General features: G+C 42.0%; 2 protein-coding genes across 3 annotated transcripts; one reads left to right on the forward strand and one right to left on the reverse strand.

The window, feature by feature from the left end:
- Positions 1–5,940: 5,940 nt before the first annotated feature.
- Positions 5,941–10,151, forward strand: LOC130379386 (uncharacterized). 2 transcript variants are annotated; one of them, XM_056586172.1, is made up of 3 exons: positions 5,941–6,746; positions 7,298–7,562; positions 7,808–10,148. In XM_056586172.1, exons 1-3 carry the CDS (start codon positions 6,658–6,660, stop codon positions 8,480–8,482), a joined length of 1,029 nt encoding a protein of 342 aa, XP_056442147.1. In that variant the 5' UTR covers positions 5,941–6,657; the 3' UTR covers positions 8,483–10,148. The 2 variants fall into 2 exon arrangements, with proteins under 2 accessions (XP_056442147.1, XP_056442148.1); XM_056586173.1 differs by having other exon boundaries at positions 6,656–6,796; positions 7,808–10,151.
- Positions 10,152–10,419: 268 nt separating this feature from the next.
- LOC130380055 (G-protein coupled receptor 183) lies at positions 10,420–12,173 on the reverse strand. Its single transcript, XM_056587237.1, has 2 exons — positions 12,162–12,173; positions 10,420–10,971 (listed from the first exon to the last, which is right to left on the reverse strand). Exons 1-2 carry the CDS (start codon positions 12,171–12,173, stop codon positions 10,420–10,422), a joined length of 564 nt encoding a protein of 187 aa, XP_056443212.1.
- Between the last annotated feature and the right edge of the window lie 2,230 nt (positions 12,174–14,403).

Here is a 14,403-nt window from a genome sequence, read left to right on the forward strand (position 1 = left end):
TATGGCAACGAATTGTATTTATTTCCTCAAACGTGGTCTAGTCCATTTTTCTTTCCCATTATAGCCCTTACAAGTACAATGAAGCATAAATTACATTTATTATGGTAAATATCTACAGTTCTAGCAGCATTGGTTATAACATGATTTGAGTATTAGTTTAAACTGATCTTGTCATGTGGAAAGTGAAAACCGGCCTCAGGTGGTTTCTTCTCAATAGTTTCACAGTAGTCATTCTGGTTCCACTCTACAAGGAAGTGAGAAGTGAGGGGTGAGGGGTCAGAACAGCTGTGTCTACGTTTGCAGCAGGGATTTTGTCTAGTCTGCGTTTGACCAGCTATTCAGAACAGTAACCATTTCTTGGCAAGCTCGAATGGAAGGCCTGGTGCCGCCGACAAGTTTATAAACAAGACTAGACATCAGCAGGTTCATGTATGTGTACGTTAGTCATCCATGCAAATCTTTCTTTGCATATTTTTGCATATTCTCCAACGCATAACTTCTGCAGTAGGCCACGAGTCCAGTCATGGGATCCCTGATCGGCAAGCCCTCTGCTGCTGCTGCAAAGTTACTGTAAAGCAAAATTAAACTTTGCCTACTTGTTGATGCTGTTTATTAATCTTTTTATTTTTTTTATTAAGTATAGACTAGAAGCAGTGGAACCATAGTTACATAATTTGAATAACGGAGAGAATGAGATTGAGCAGAGTAATGTATTTTGTCACTCAACAAAATGCCACGATATAATTCATATTTTACACTGGCAGACCAAACTAAAAACAATGTGACATTTAAATGGCCCTTCTCTTTTTATCCAATGAATGTTGCTTAGGACATATCATATATTTATTTGTTTTACCTATAGGCCTACCCCAGCCCATACAAGAGCTCCTCTGTACTGATCTTTGGCTGAAAAGTATTGGTGTGTTGGCAAGGGTGCTGGAGAATCAGGGGGAATATATTTGATGTAAGATGTAGGCTACTTTTAGTCAAACCAAAATATACTTTACAGCTCAAAGAAAGACAGAGCAGTGTGTGTATGCATGGACTTTTACTAGAAAAATAACTTGGCAAATATTGTGGTTGGTTAAAACACACTGTCCTTTATAGTGACTCAGTGTTTTAATCCTGTTGGGTCACAATCCGATTAATGCTCTATAACAAGAAGGAATGGGAAGCAAATTGCTTCCCATTCCAATTCATAAGATAACTTGCTATACATGATCATCAACTCGTTTCTAGGTCTATTTGTCTCTATTTGAGCTTTTTTCTGTTTTATCCACATCTGAACATCTCTGTTGTGTCAATATAGCATGTGGTGCTGTAGATTCAGGTGCTAAGCTGCTTATTAGTGATAATACCCAACGACTTTAAAAGATAAGACCTCGCTAATGACACACTTGCATTTACTACTGCAGTGTTCCTCACCATCCAACATACGTTGAGCTCAGTGTCTTTCTTTTCTAGTTCTGCTCAAAAGAGATGAAGTAACAGCTGATGTCCCTGACCAACCAGATTGGCTCCTGAGGCAACGACCTGTTGTCTGTGGGTGTCTAGAAATTATCATCAATTGTGGCGTTCTCACGGTGTTGTGTAACGCTATTTCCGGTGTCTTACTTCCTACGAACTGCTTACCAAAGATCCCACTCCCTGGAGACAGAGAGCAAAAATAATACTGCGAGAACCATACGAACCTTACAAAAATAACGAGAGGAGAATAAAATCTTCACGAAAATTGGAAAAGGCAATATCTGAAACATGGCCCATGTCCCGCCCTCTGCGTAGAGATAAAGAAGCCTGAGATTCAGGCTGCTCTAGTGTAGTATTCACACTCACTCTTATCAGGTTTAGTGGGCTGAAAGGGAGTTCTCGGCCTGCATGTGGGAGTAGTTAGATTAGAAGCCGACCTGATAGTAGTTAGGTTGTCCTCATTCTTGTCAATGCTTTCAGCAGTCAATAATAACACACACTTTGAAGACTTGATGTTTCTGTTTTGCGTGAAAGCCTTATTGCGTTGTTTGTTTTGCTAAACAGAACAAAGCTAATAAAACGACATACACAGGAGGGCAGCAATTATAAATAGTTGAAATAATAGTTAATTTATTTACGCTTCGATTTGCCCTTTATAATGAGTTCATGCTTTGCTGAATTTGATTTAGACTATAATTCGCAATAAGTTTGGTTTTTATAATTACAAGATACCTTCTTTTTTTTCCCGATGGGGCGTTGAGCTTCTTCCATTCTCCTCTTAGTTATCTATTTAGCCCCCCCGTGCGTCCAGCCTCAGAACTTGAGCTTTGCTCAAACTTACAGGAAAGGGGTTGAGAGCGAATACTGAATTTTAGCTACCGAGACGGGACTGTGACCTGGTGACCAACGCACACCTGCGTACCCCAAGTCTGTCACAGAGCATTCAGGGCCCCTACTGCCCAGGCCCCCAGCAGCATGGACAGGTACTCGGGCTCCCCTAGCTGGAAGATGCTGGCCTCGCCGCTCCCAGTGGCCCTCTGCTCCAGGATAACAGAGCCAGGGGTCCAGGGCCGCGGGTGCAGGTAGGCTACCAACTCTGGAGACTCCCACACGACGTTCCGGTACCGGGTTGAGGACATCCTACCGACAATGAACAAAATTAATAAATGAACTACTTCGATATCTTGATTGTTTCTCTTTGTTCTAAATATTCATAAGCTGTGTATAGAATGATTGTATGCAAATAGGATATTAACTTGAGAATAAAACACAAAACTGTTTTAACTACACAGACCCATATTTTGAACGACATTTAAGTCAAATTATCTGCAGCGCTCTGCAGACCCATTTCCACCTTCCTCGGAGCAGCTTTGTCCAGAAAGGGGCCACGTTTATTTATGAATTGTTACGCAGCACTCCTGTTTACGTGTTTTGTAAATGGATGCTCTTTTTGCCTACCTATCATTTTATATTTTGTTTTGCAAAGTTTTACTTTTGACTAACTCCTGATTGTTTTTTTTGTTTTTTTAAAGTGTTGTTTCTTTCTGAAACTGTATAAATGCTTTTTTTTCCTATTAAATATCGATCAATACTCTTCAGAGTTCAGACATGTCTCTTAATTATTTTGAAAACCTGACTCAAACCTGTTTTTATGACTCAAGATGAGAGGGGCAGAGTTCCATCCACAACTTTACTTGTAAACATGACTTGGCAAGCTGGCTGGCTGAATCCCTAGCTGATTGTTGACGACTTATCTGAATGAACTGCCAGTGGGTTTGTATTGAAGCGTCTGCTGACCAATAGCAAATGGGATATCCACGGATTGACTGTAAAATTGAGGAATGCACACCAACGAGTAAATTAAAAGCCTACAAGTCGGTGCACAGTTACGCAAATGTTTGCGTATGTGAGTCTGTACTCGGCACTTGTTGCCTATCAATTAGAACATCAGTGGGGGGTGATCCTTAACATTAACTGTTGCAATGGTGAGCTTGGGTTTATTGCCTCGGTACTAGCATTAATCGCTTATGGCTGGCAACGAATTGTGTTTGTTTCCTCAAACGCGGTCTAGTCCATTTTTCTTTCCCATTTTAGCCCTTACTTACATTACAAGTACAATGAAGCACAAATTGAATTGATTATGGTAAATATCTACAGTACTAGCAGTATTGGTTTTAACATTTGAGCATTAAAGTTTAAACTGATCTTGTCTTGTGAATAGTGAAAACCGGCCTCAGGTGGTTTCTTCTCAATAGTTTCACAGTAGTCATTCTGGTTCCACTCTACAAGGAAGTGAGAAGTGAGGGGTGAGGGTTCAGAACAGCTGTGTCTACGTTTACAGCAGGGATTTTGTCTAGTCTGCGTTTGACCAGCTGTTCAGAACAGTAACCATTTCTTGGCAAGCTTGAATGGAAGGCGTGGTGACGCAGACAGGTTTATGAACAAGAATAGACATCAGCAGGTTTGTGTAGGTGTACGTTAGTCATCCATGCAAATCTTTCTTTGCATATTTTTGCATATTCTCCAACGCATAACTTCTGCAGTAGGCCACGAGTCCAGTCATGGGATCCCTGATCGGCAAGCCCTCTGCTGCTGCTGCAAAGTTACTGTAAAGCAAAATTAAACTTTGCCTACTTGTTGATGCTGTTTATTAATCTTTTCATTTTTTTTATTAAGTATAGACTAGAAGCAGTGGAACCTTAGTTACATAATTTGAATAACGGAGAGAATGAGATTTAGCTGAGTAATGTATTTTGTCACTCAATAAAAAGCTTAATAAAATGCCACGATATAATTCATATTTTACTCTGGCAGACCAAACTAAAGACAATGTGACATTTAAATGGCACTTCTCTTTTTATCAAATGAATGTTGCTCAGGACATATCATATTTTTTGCTGAAAGTTGAAAACATTGTTAACCTTGATTTTGATAGTTTGGCTCTATATTAAACACATTGTAATCCATGGTTTCCAGTCTTTAAGCTCTGTTAAATTGTCAACCATTTTGTCCACAAGGATTTTTCTCTGTCAACACATTGTAAACCGTCGTGTCCACAGGGTTCATGCTCTGTTAATCCCATTGTAAACCATTGTATGTACAGGGTTTATGTTGTTAAACCAACGGTAGACCATCTGCTCAATAGGGTTTCATGGTCTTGTAGACTGTCGTTCTTAGAGTCTCTTTCTCAGGAAATATACCACAGACTTCATGCCTACTCATGAAGGAATGTGGTATTCCGTGCACCAACGTTCACGGCAGTTTAGCTAATCGTAAATAGAATCATGACAGACACACGCCAAGATTAAAATCCATGTAAACAACCAAATCTCCTCTCAGGGCAAGCTAGGGTCAGGTTTATTCACCATCCATGTTTCCAGGGTAGGCCAGCAGAGCGGTCAAGGCTTTCAAATATGTTTTTCTGGATGAGCCAACGACAAAACGACTGACAGAAGAGTTAGTTGTTATTAATACCTATACCCCAGCCCATACAAGAGCTCCTCTGTCATTTCCTGTACTGATCTTTGGCTGAAAAGCATTGGTGAGAAGTGTTGGCAAGGGTGCTGGAGAATCAGGGGGAATATATTTGAGAAGATGTACTTTTAGTCAAACCAAAATATACTTTACAGCTCAAAGAAAGACAGAGCAGTGTGTGTGCTGGACTTTTACTAGAAAAATAACTTGGCAAATATTATGGTTGGTTAAAAACACACTGTCCTTTACGGTGACTCAGTGTTTTAATCCTGTTGGGTCACAATCCGATTAATGCTCTATAACAAGAAGGAATGGGAAGCAAACTGCTTCCCATTCCAATTCATATGATAACTTGCTATACATGATCAACTCGTTTCTAGGTCTATTTGTCTCTATTTGAACTTTTTTCTGTTGTAATTATCAACATCTGAACGTCTCTGTTGTGTCAATATAGCATGTGGTGCTGTAGATTCAGGTAGGCTACTAAGCTGCTTATTAGTGATAATACCCAACGCATTTAAAAAGATAAGACCTCGCTAATTACACACTTGCATTTACTACTGCAGTGTTCCTCACAATCCAACATACGTTAAGCTCAGTAGGCTATCTTCTTTTCAAGTTCTGCTCAAAAGAGATGAAGTAGCTGATGTCCCTGACCACCCAGATTGACTCCTGAGGCAACTACCTGTTGTCAGTGGGTGTCAAGAAATGATCATCAACTGTGGCTTTCTCACGGCGTTGTGTAACGCTATTTCTGGTGTCTTACTTCCTACGAACTGCTTACGAAAGATCCCACTCCCTGGAAACAGAGAGCGAAAATAATACTGCAAGAACCATACGAACCTGATGAAAATAACGAGAGGAGAATAAAACATATATTTTTCACGAAAAGCGGAAAAAGCAATATCTGAAACATCTGAAACATGGCCATGCCCCGCCCTCTGCCCAATAACGCTCATTTGAACACACCGTTCTAGTCGTTGCGTAGAGAGATAAGAAGCCTCAGGCTGCTGTAGTGTAGTATTCATACTCACTCTTATCAGGTTTAGTGGGCTGAAAGGGAGTTAAACTCGGCCTGCATGTGGGAGTAGTTAGATTAGAAGCCGAGCTGATAGTAGTTAGGTTGTCCTCATTCTTGTCAATGCTGTCAGCAGTCAATAATAACCTTTTACACACACTTTGAAGACTCGATGTTTCTGTTTTGCGTGAAAGCGTTATTGTGTCGTTTGTTTTGCTGAACAGAATAAGGGTAATAAAATGACATATAGAGGGCAGCAATTATAAATAGTTGAAATAATAGTTAATTTATTTACGCTTCGATTTGCCCTTTATAATGAGTTCATGCTTTGCTGAATTTGATTTAGACTATGTTATAATTCGCAATAAGTTTGGTTTTTATAATTACAAGATACCTTCTTTTTTTTCCGATGGGGCGTTGAGCTTCTTCCATTCTCCTCTTATTTATCTATTTAGCGCCCCCGTGCGTCCGGCCTCAAAAGTGCAGCTTTGCTCAAACTTACAGGAAAGGGGTTGAGAGCGAATACTGAATTTTAGCTACCGATACGGGACAGTTCGCGATCACCGCAAATAAACTGTTACTCGTGCTGCTCACACGATACATCTTTCAAAACACTACTTATCTCCAACCTCTCCTTTAAGGATACGTCACGGTTAATATTTGAATGACTTCCGCTCTGGATCTTGTGAGAGTGTGTCATGATACAAACCATCAGCGCGATCATCGTTACATTGATCGCGGTCTATACCTATTGTACCTTTCTGTACGAGCCGGGAGTAGCCCTCAGGTCAGTTCTGCCCTGCGTTTCATGTGGTTGATGAGGTGTCTGGTTCGAAGGTATGTTAGGTTAAACGCAACTAGACCTAGAAACTAGAAAAGAGGCCAGGTCGTGGAATAGTTTTCTTTGTCCACGTTGTTATTTGGTCACTCTGAGGTTTTTCCTGCTACCTGTCGGATTGAAATCTTATCAATGGTTAAAACGTTAAAATACAGAATATTTCCAGACAATTTTCACTATTCTACAGGTAGACTAAACTTCTTAGGCCAGCCCACAACATGTTGCTAGTAGTTGGTCCACTGGTTATAGACAGCAGTGGGCGTAGCCTGTTTCCAAAACACTGTCATTTTATTTTGCAGAGCGCTGCAGATAATTTGACTTAAATGTCGTTCAAAATATGGGTCTGTGTAGTTAAAACAGTCTTGTGTTTTATTCTGAAGTTAATATCCTATTTGCATACAATCATTCTATACACAGCTTATGAATATTTAGAAAAAAAAGAAACAATCAAGATATCGAAGTAGTTCATTTATTAATTGTTCATTGTTCATTGTCGGTAGGATGTCCTCAACCCGGTACCGCAACGTTGTGTGGGAGTCTCCAGAGTTGGTAGCCTACCTGCACCCGCGGCCCTGGACCCCCGGCTCTGTTATCCTGGAGCAGAGGGCCACTGGGAGCGGCAAGGCCAGCATCTTCCAGCTAGGGGAGACCGAGTACCTGTCCATGCTGCTGGGGGCCCGGGCAGTAGGGGCCCTGCTCTGTGACAGACTTGGGGTACGCAGGTGTGCGTTGGTCACCAGGCCACAGACCAACACACAAGCACAGGTAAAAACTCCTTTTAACCTCATCTGGTCTACTCAATGGTTTGCTCATTCATTTTTGTACTATGGGTTTGTTTATTAGCTTCTTCTTTTTTTACTGTCATCACTTCTCTGTCCATTCTGTCACTTAATTCTTCTTTTAAGTTAGAAAACTATCCAGAATAAAATAAATCAGGAGGAAGAAATAGTACATTCTAATGAAATTGCCCAATTAAGTTGGAATGAATATATGCATGTTTGGGTCCACAGATTCGTATCCTTCCACTGCACGGCCTTGATGCTGAGTGGCGCCCCCATCTGGCCGCGAAGGAGGAGTACTGCCCCTTTGACCCTGGCTTCTGCACCTCCAAGAGTGGCCCCCGCTGGAGTGACGCCCATCTGGCTGACATCCAAGAAAAGGTCCGGACTGGGCTGCCCTCTCCAGATGCCCCCGCAGACCTCACCTTCCTGGGTGAGGACCCTGGCCACCCAGGACTGTTTTCCCGCATTGTGCGTGGCGAGGAGCCCCAGTGGCGTGTGTGGGAGGACCGTGGCCACGTGGCCTTCCTCACCCCCTTCCCCAACGCCCCCGGGCTCACCGTGGTCGTTCCGCGGCGGCCGCTGACCTCCGACATCTTCCGGTTGGAAAGGGGGGATTACGAGGCTCTGGTGTTGGCAACCCGGCAGGTAGCCGTGCTTGTAGGGGAGGGGCTTGAAGCCAAGGGCGTGGGGCTTATCTTTGAGGGCTTCGAGATCGACTACGCTCACGCCAAGCTGATTCCGCTGCTGCCGTCTCTGTCGGCATTTGGGGAGGGCGATACCCCGTCGGAGCCGCGCCCGGCCCAGTTCCATTCCACGTACCCCGGGTTCGTGACCTCGGAGGACGGGCCCGAGGCGAGCCTGGAGAGTTTGAAGGAGATCCACAACCAAATCACTCAACTTTAACCTCAGCCCCCTCAACAGCTAGAGAACTATTGTGTGCACATGCTCTATGGTGCCGGACTATAGAATTGCTGGGAAAGGATGGTTGCTGGGATCCGGCGGTTCGTGCTGTGAATACCTTTTGATTATGATTGTGACCAATGCATTTAAAACCAGGGAGGAAAAAGATGATACACATCTTGATTCTGAGGAGCTTGTGTACCAATTGTCAAAAACATGTACGCCTTGTATCTGCTACATACATGTGATAGATTATATTATACAATATGCATATTGTTCTAATTTTGACAGAATAATTTTGTACTGTTCTAATAATACTTATTTTGTATCAGACAATGTATTTCAATTTTCTTCTAGATATCCAATGTAAAATTTAATTTCATTGTATTTCATTGCTATATGTGCCATTAAATGTAAGTAAGCAAAACGTTATTTTTATACTACATTGACGAAATAGCAAATGAATTGTATTTATATTTACTACACTTCTATATATAGTTGCATAAAAACTATTCTGAATTACAACAAACAATATAAGTCTGTAACCATCGATCATTTCGGTATTCTAGGGTTCATGATTTTAGTTGCATTTGTGCATTGGCTAAGGGTTGGCTAATTTCTGAATTTTAAACTAATTCAAATCAAATTTTATTTATACAATTTTCTTGAAAAATGGCAATGATACAAAAAACTCCACAACCATAACCATACATTAATAAGGGAAGAAAACACAAGAACCAAAAATGCGTTAGATTAGAATCAAAGAGACACAATTGGTGGTAGATTTAGAGCAATGTACCCATTTCGTTTTTTTGCCAAGCTAGTGTAATATTCGCTCTATCATATGCGTCCAGCTCCCCTTCCGTTCAGACAAATTTCCACAAGATCTGGTCCGGGTCAGGCCAATCACCGCCATTATCTTATATGGGGCGGGCTTGATACAATAACTTTAGAGAGGAGTGCCCTATGGGATTGCAGTTGAGGCACATAAACAACTAAGATGTCGAATCTTGTGGCCCTAATGTGCCACAAGATTTGTTGCTCGGATCGGTTGGTAGGTCAATCCAATTCCGTAAATAGGCCTTTTCGTCTGCGCCCCTTAATAACTTTTAATAACTGAGGTTCCAGACTTCTGAGAAAGATAAGACAGCTGAACTAAAAAAGTATGTTTTAAGATATGATGATGCTGTTTATAAAGATATTGAAGGCTTATGCTTACAGCTTACAGCTTATGCTTTATAATTTTATTAATTGCACTTGAGCAAAAGTTCCCTACTGGGGGTTAATAAAGAACATCACTTTTGTGATCTCATTATTTTATAGAAGGTGCAATGTCCTATTATTACCCTGCTACTAATTGGCCCTTTAACCATAACCGTTAATTAGCATGAGTAATTATTGGCTAAGCTGTTCATTACCATCGTTCAAACAAGCTATAGCCTGGGGCTAAACCTCTTTCAAAGTTTCAGCCTCAGGCATTTATGAGACTGATACAAAACGCAACAGAACTCTTGGGGGAGGAGTTAGGAGGAGGGGTTTGGCACCATAGCTTCATCTTCAATGGGAGACAGAATGAACATGTTCAAATGGCAGAATGAACATGTTCATTCTGAAGAGGAGAGGGAAGAGGATGCCCTGTGGACACCAAAGAGGTCCTCCCTTTGGTGCAAATCTCCCTGCCCCGTTCTTGTTCAGACAGGGGAATGAACAAGTGGAATTTATAGGAAGTGTATTCCGTGTCGGGTTGATTCTAATAAAGGAAACAGATTCCAAAGGAAGTCGATCTGGGATGAAGTTTACAATACGGGAGTGTATCCCCGAGAAATGGATCCCAGGTGAAATAGAGCCCAGAGGAAGTTCATCATGGAGGAAGTGGACCCCAGAGCAAGTGAATTGTAGGCTCAGTGGATCCCAGAGGAGGTGGATCCAAAGGTGCTCCCTCAGACCTTGATATCATGTGGTGTCTGCGCGGCTGCCCGCCGCCGGCAGCACCAGCCGCCGCCGCCGCCGCCGTTGTCCTTCATGTCCATCTTGGTGATGTAGAGCAGGGGTTCGACAGTGCTGCTCGCGTCCATGAGGGAGAAGACGCTGGGGCTCACCCGGCAGCGGAACTCCACAAAGGAGAAGTAGGACGCAAAGGGCAGCAGGGCCACCGGCGGTAGGTAGTTGAACACAATGATACCCAGGATGATCAGCACCATCCTGAAGGCCTTCTTCTTCACCGGGTGCATCTCCTCCTTGCCTGCCACAGAGCGCCGCAGCACCCAGCGGACGGAGACATTGCAGAACACCATGAGGATGAAGGCGGCGAGGACGACCCCGCTGAAGACCTGAGCGGCACTCACCACCTGCATCAGGCTCTTGGTGATGCCATAGCCCAGCATCAGGCCCCAGACCACCACCGAGACACCCACCCGGATTTTGTTGTCACGGATACGGGTGAACAGCACCGGGTGCACCACGGCCATGTAGCGGTCCAGGCAGATGCACACCTGGGGGGGAGGGGGGACAGGTGACTGGGATTTCATTCATTTATTTCATGGCTGACACAGAAACAAGGCTCAGCCAAGTTTGTTTGCTACGAGCCACATTGTTTATTAGCCGGAAGCAATACCTACTGCACAGCACTCGATAAAAATACAACCACTGACTTATGGACCCATTATGGAACCGGTAAACTTTGAAACTTTGCTAGTTGCGCAGTCACCAAACGATCTTCATGTCAATCCAAACTTCCTGTCAATCAGGACTCACCAGGAAGAAGGTTGAAAAGAATGAAAGAGTTTTTTTTCTTCATCACTCAATTAAAAAATGAACTGAAGAACGAGCAGCATTTGCATACATTTCTTCCTGTGCATTCCTACAGCTGAAAAACGGCGAAACACCGGAACATTATCCGGAACCCTCCAGTTGAGGACCTGCACCTTTGATTGGATCAGTCACATCCTTTGTCACTATCGAAATCTGTCTGAAACGTTTTGCGTACGATTTGATGTAATCTGTTCTCTCATTCTTTAACATTAATTGAAGTTTCTTGTAAATTGCTTGTTTACCTATTTTGGCAGCATTTTTTATCTGATTAAAAAAGAGAGCGAGAGAGATGTGACGTCAATAACTGGTCAGACACTGAAGTCTGACCAGAGTCGACATTTTCACATTGATGGATTTTGTTCTGAGAACACCCCTGTGCAAAAAGATAAGAGGAAGTTCAAAGCGGGTACCTTTATTAATGAGCTAGTGAGAGTAGCCTACAAATAAGGTGTAATAAGATTGTGCAAAGCTTTGATGAAATTGCGGTATTGCGATATACATGTTCTAATCATGCAGATTAAATAAGCAACCCCTAATTATGTGAGGAAGAGCTTTTTGGTTTATGGACCTTCATTTAAACTTAGTTAAAAATAAGTTCAGAATTAAAACCCTTCTTTTTAAAATCAAGCCGCTTGCTGAACCTCTTCGCTCTATGGTCGCAACAAACTAGTTGGAGAACCTTGGATTGGATAAAAGTTCATTGTTACACTTTTTATTGTGAGAAATATAAGAACAGAATGCTCTGCGTCCGGGACCACCTGACTTACAAATGAATCACTCGTCATAATTTTCATATCAAATTGTGTGTTCTGTTACAACCATTAACCTTTGACCTCTTGACATCAACTCCCTAAAAAGCCTTTCCAATTACCATGATCCGCATGTCAATACCTACTTTATCGAGACAATATCTTTTTACACCCACCACATCACGTACATTATTGTATATTGTACATTATTGTAAAAACGGTCTCAAATGTATTGTTTTAGAGATTATTGTTGTTTGATTACAACAGCAGACCAACAAGAGACAAAGATCAAATTGATGCCCTTTACCTTGACAACGTACTTGGTGTCCAAAACTCGGCTACGTTCTCCAAGTGGGCCTCCAGTCACCAAACTCATGGAATGATGCCCTTCTCTTGGGGGCCAGGGACTTTTATCAGGGTTCCCAGGTGACAAGGCTGGGATCCAGTACAGGAAGATCCTGCTCAGCCAATGGGGAGCTGAGAAATCAACGCATACAAGTGCTGAATAGTAACCATCACTACAGTGAGGCCTTAATGTTTGATAAACATGTCTCTATAGTCATTCACCTTTCCATAAACGGGATTCCTGCAAGACAGTAATAATCTCATGGATGTTGTCCAAATATTTGCTGCGTTATATATTTGAACCAACGTTTAATGAAGGCTTACGGGCATACAGGCTGACACTAGGTCACACTGTGCCCGTTAGCATGCTTGCTTATTCCTGCTCATCTCAGCCCGCGGCGAGATTGACCTCACTGATGCAAGCATAAACAGGTGATGCAAGCAGAGCAGCAAGGCAACAATGAGAAATTCAGCATATGAGGTTACTAATGAACATCGGGGATTACATAACCTACAAGTCATGTTCCAGAAAAACACCAGAATGTTCCCCATATTAATTGTTAATTGTATGGATATTTTCAGAACGACTGATTTGGGGATACCGATTTCTGTTGGTACCTTTGTAAGGGGAATACTCTAGGTATTTGCAGATGAAGCAGCAGAATTATTTTTTTGTTGTTCAGATCCCAGATGCAATCCATTGGGTTTCTGTCCTCAAAAGGGAATCGGCTGTTGGTAAAAACATTCAGTGTTTTTATGTAACACTTGTTTCATATTGATCTTTATTCCATCAGTTAGGTTAATTCCTGAACACTTGATATCCCTGCAATATAGTTTAAAACTATTTTACTAGCAAACTAACACGTACCTGCCAAATCCTTACTCGTATGTGAAAATATGTATTTGGTTAAGTTCATGTATAAATGTACAGTTGTATAAATAATCGATGAGAAGTATTCACATTCTTTATTTCTACTTATTGCCGTTTTACACTTTTCGACATAAATCACTTCAGATGATCCAAACAGACAGAGAATGCTTTTGAGGGGAGTTTAGCTGGTTGTCCAGACGGTACAAGCCTCCTGATAATTGCTACTTTTCACTGCGCTAACATTGTTCATGACAGTTATGGTGGTCACGTATCGAGCTTGAAACCTTGTATGTGTCTTTCTTGTATCTCCCCAAGAGGGACTCACAGTCACTGAGGGGGTCTTTAGAGCATCTGATAACAGTTATATCTCATTTTTTATATTAAATAACGTCCATTCATTCTAAATGTACATGTAGTTCTTTACTCTGGCATGATGTCAGTGCACGGTTGAGTTGATTTACACACTAAAGCAGAGGACAGATGTTTGTATCGACAGCACATGAAGAGCTGTCTTCAGAGGTAATTTACCCCTAATACACATTCATTTTCTAGCCGTCCACTCCTGACCAAAGTGTATGATGTAGGGTCAGGAATGTCAGAAACACTGTGACATTCCAGGACTGCTCAGCTGAGATAGTAGAGATTAGGAATGGAAAGTTTCACCTGGAGATCTGGGTGTCAGAAGAAAAGTTATTTGAATAACACATATACACAATAACACACACACACACACACACACACACACACACACACACACACACACACACACACACACACACACACACACACACACACACACACACACACACACACACACACACACACTGCCCAGTCCTCACCCTGCAGCGCTGTAAAGTACACATCTCATTGAGAATGAACAAGACACAGAGCTTTAGCTGGTGAAGATAGAGGATTCTTGTTTGAGATAGAGATAGTGATAAAGCTATTCATAGAGCTATTGATAGATAGTGATAGAGCTGTTGATAGAGTTAGTGATGGAGCAAGTGATAGAGCTAGTGATTGAGCTAGTGATCCAGATACAGATCGAGATAGTGATGGAGCTAGTGATAGAGCTAGACTAGTGAAAGAGCTTGTGATAGAGATAGTGATAGAGCTAGTGAAAGAGCTAATGATAGAGCTAGTGATAG

This window comes from Gadus chalcogrammus, chromosome 3, assembly GCF_026213295.1.
Source record: "Gadus chalcogrammus isolate NIFS_2021 chromosome 3, NIFS_Gcha_1.0, whole genome shotgun sequence".
NCBI lineage: Eukaryota > Metazoa > Chordata > Actinopteri > Gadiformes > Gadidae > Gadus > Gadus chalcogrammus.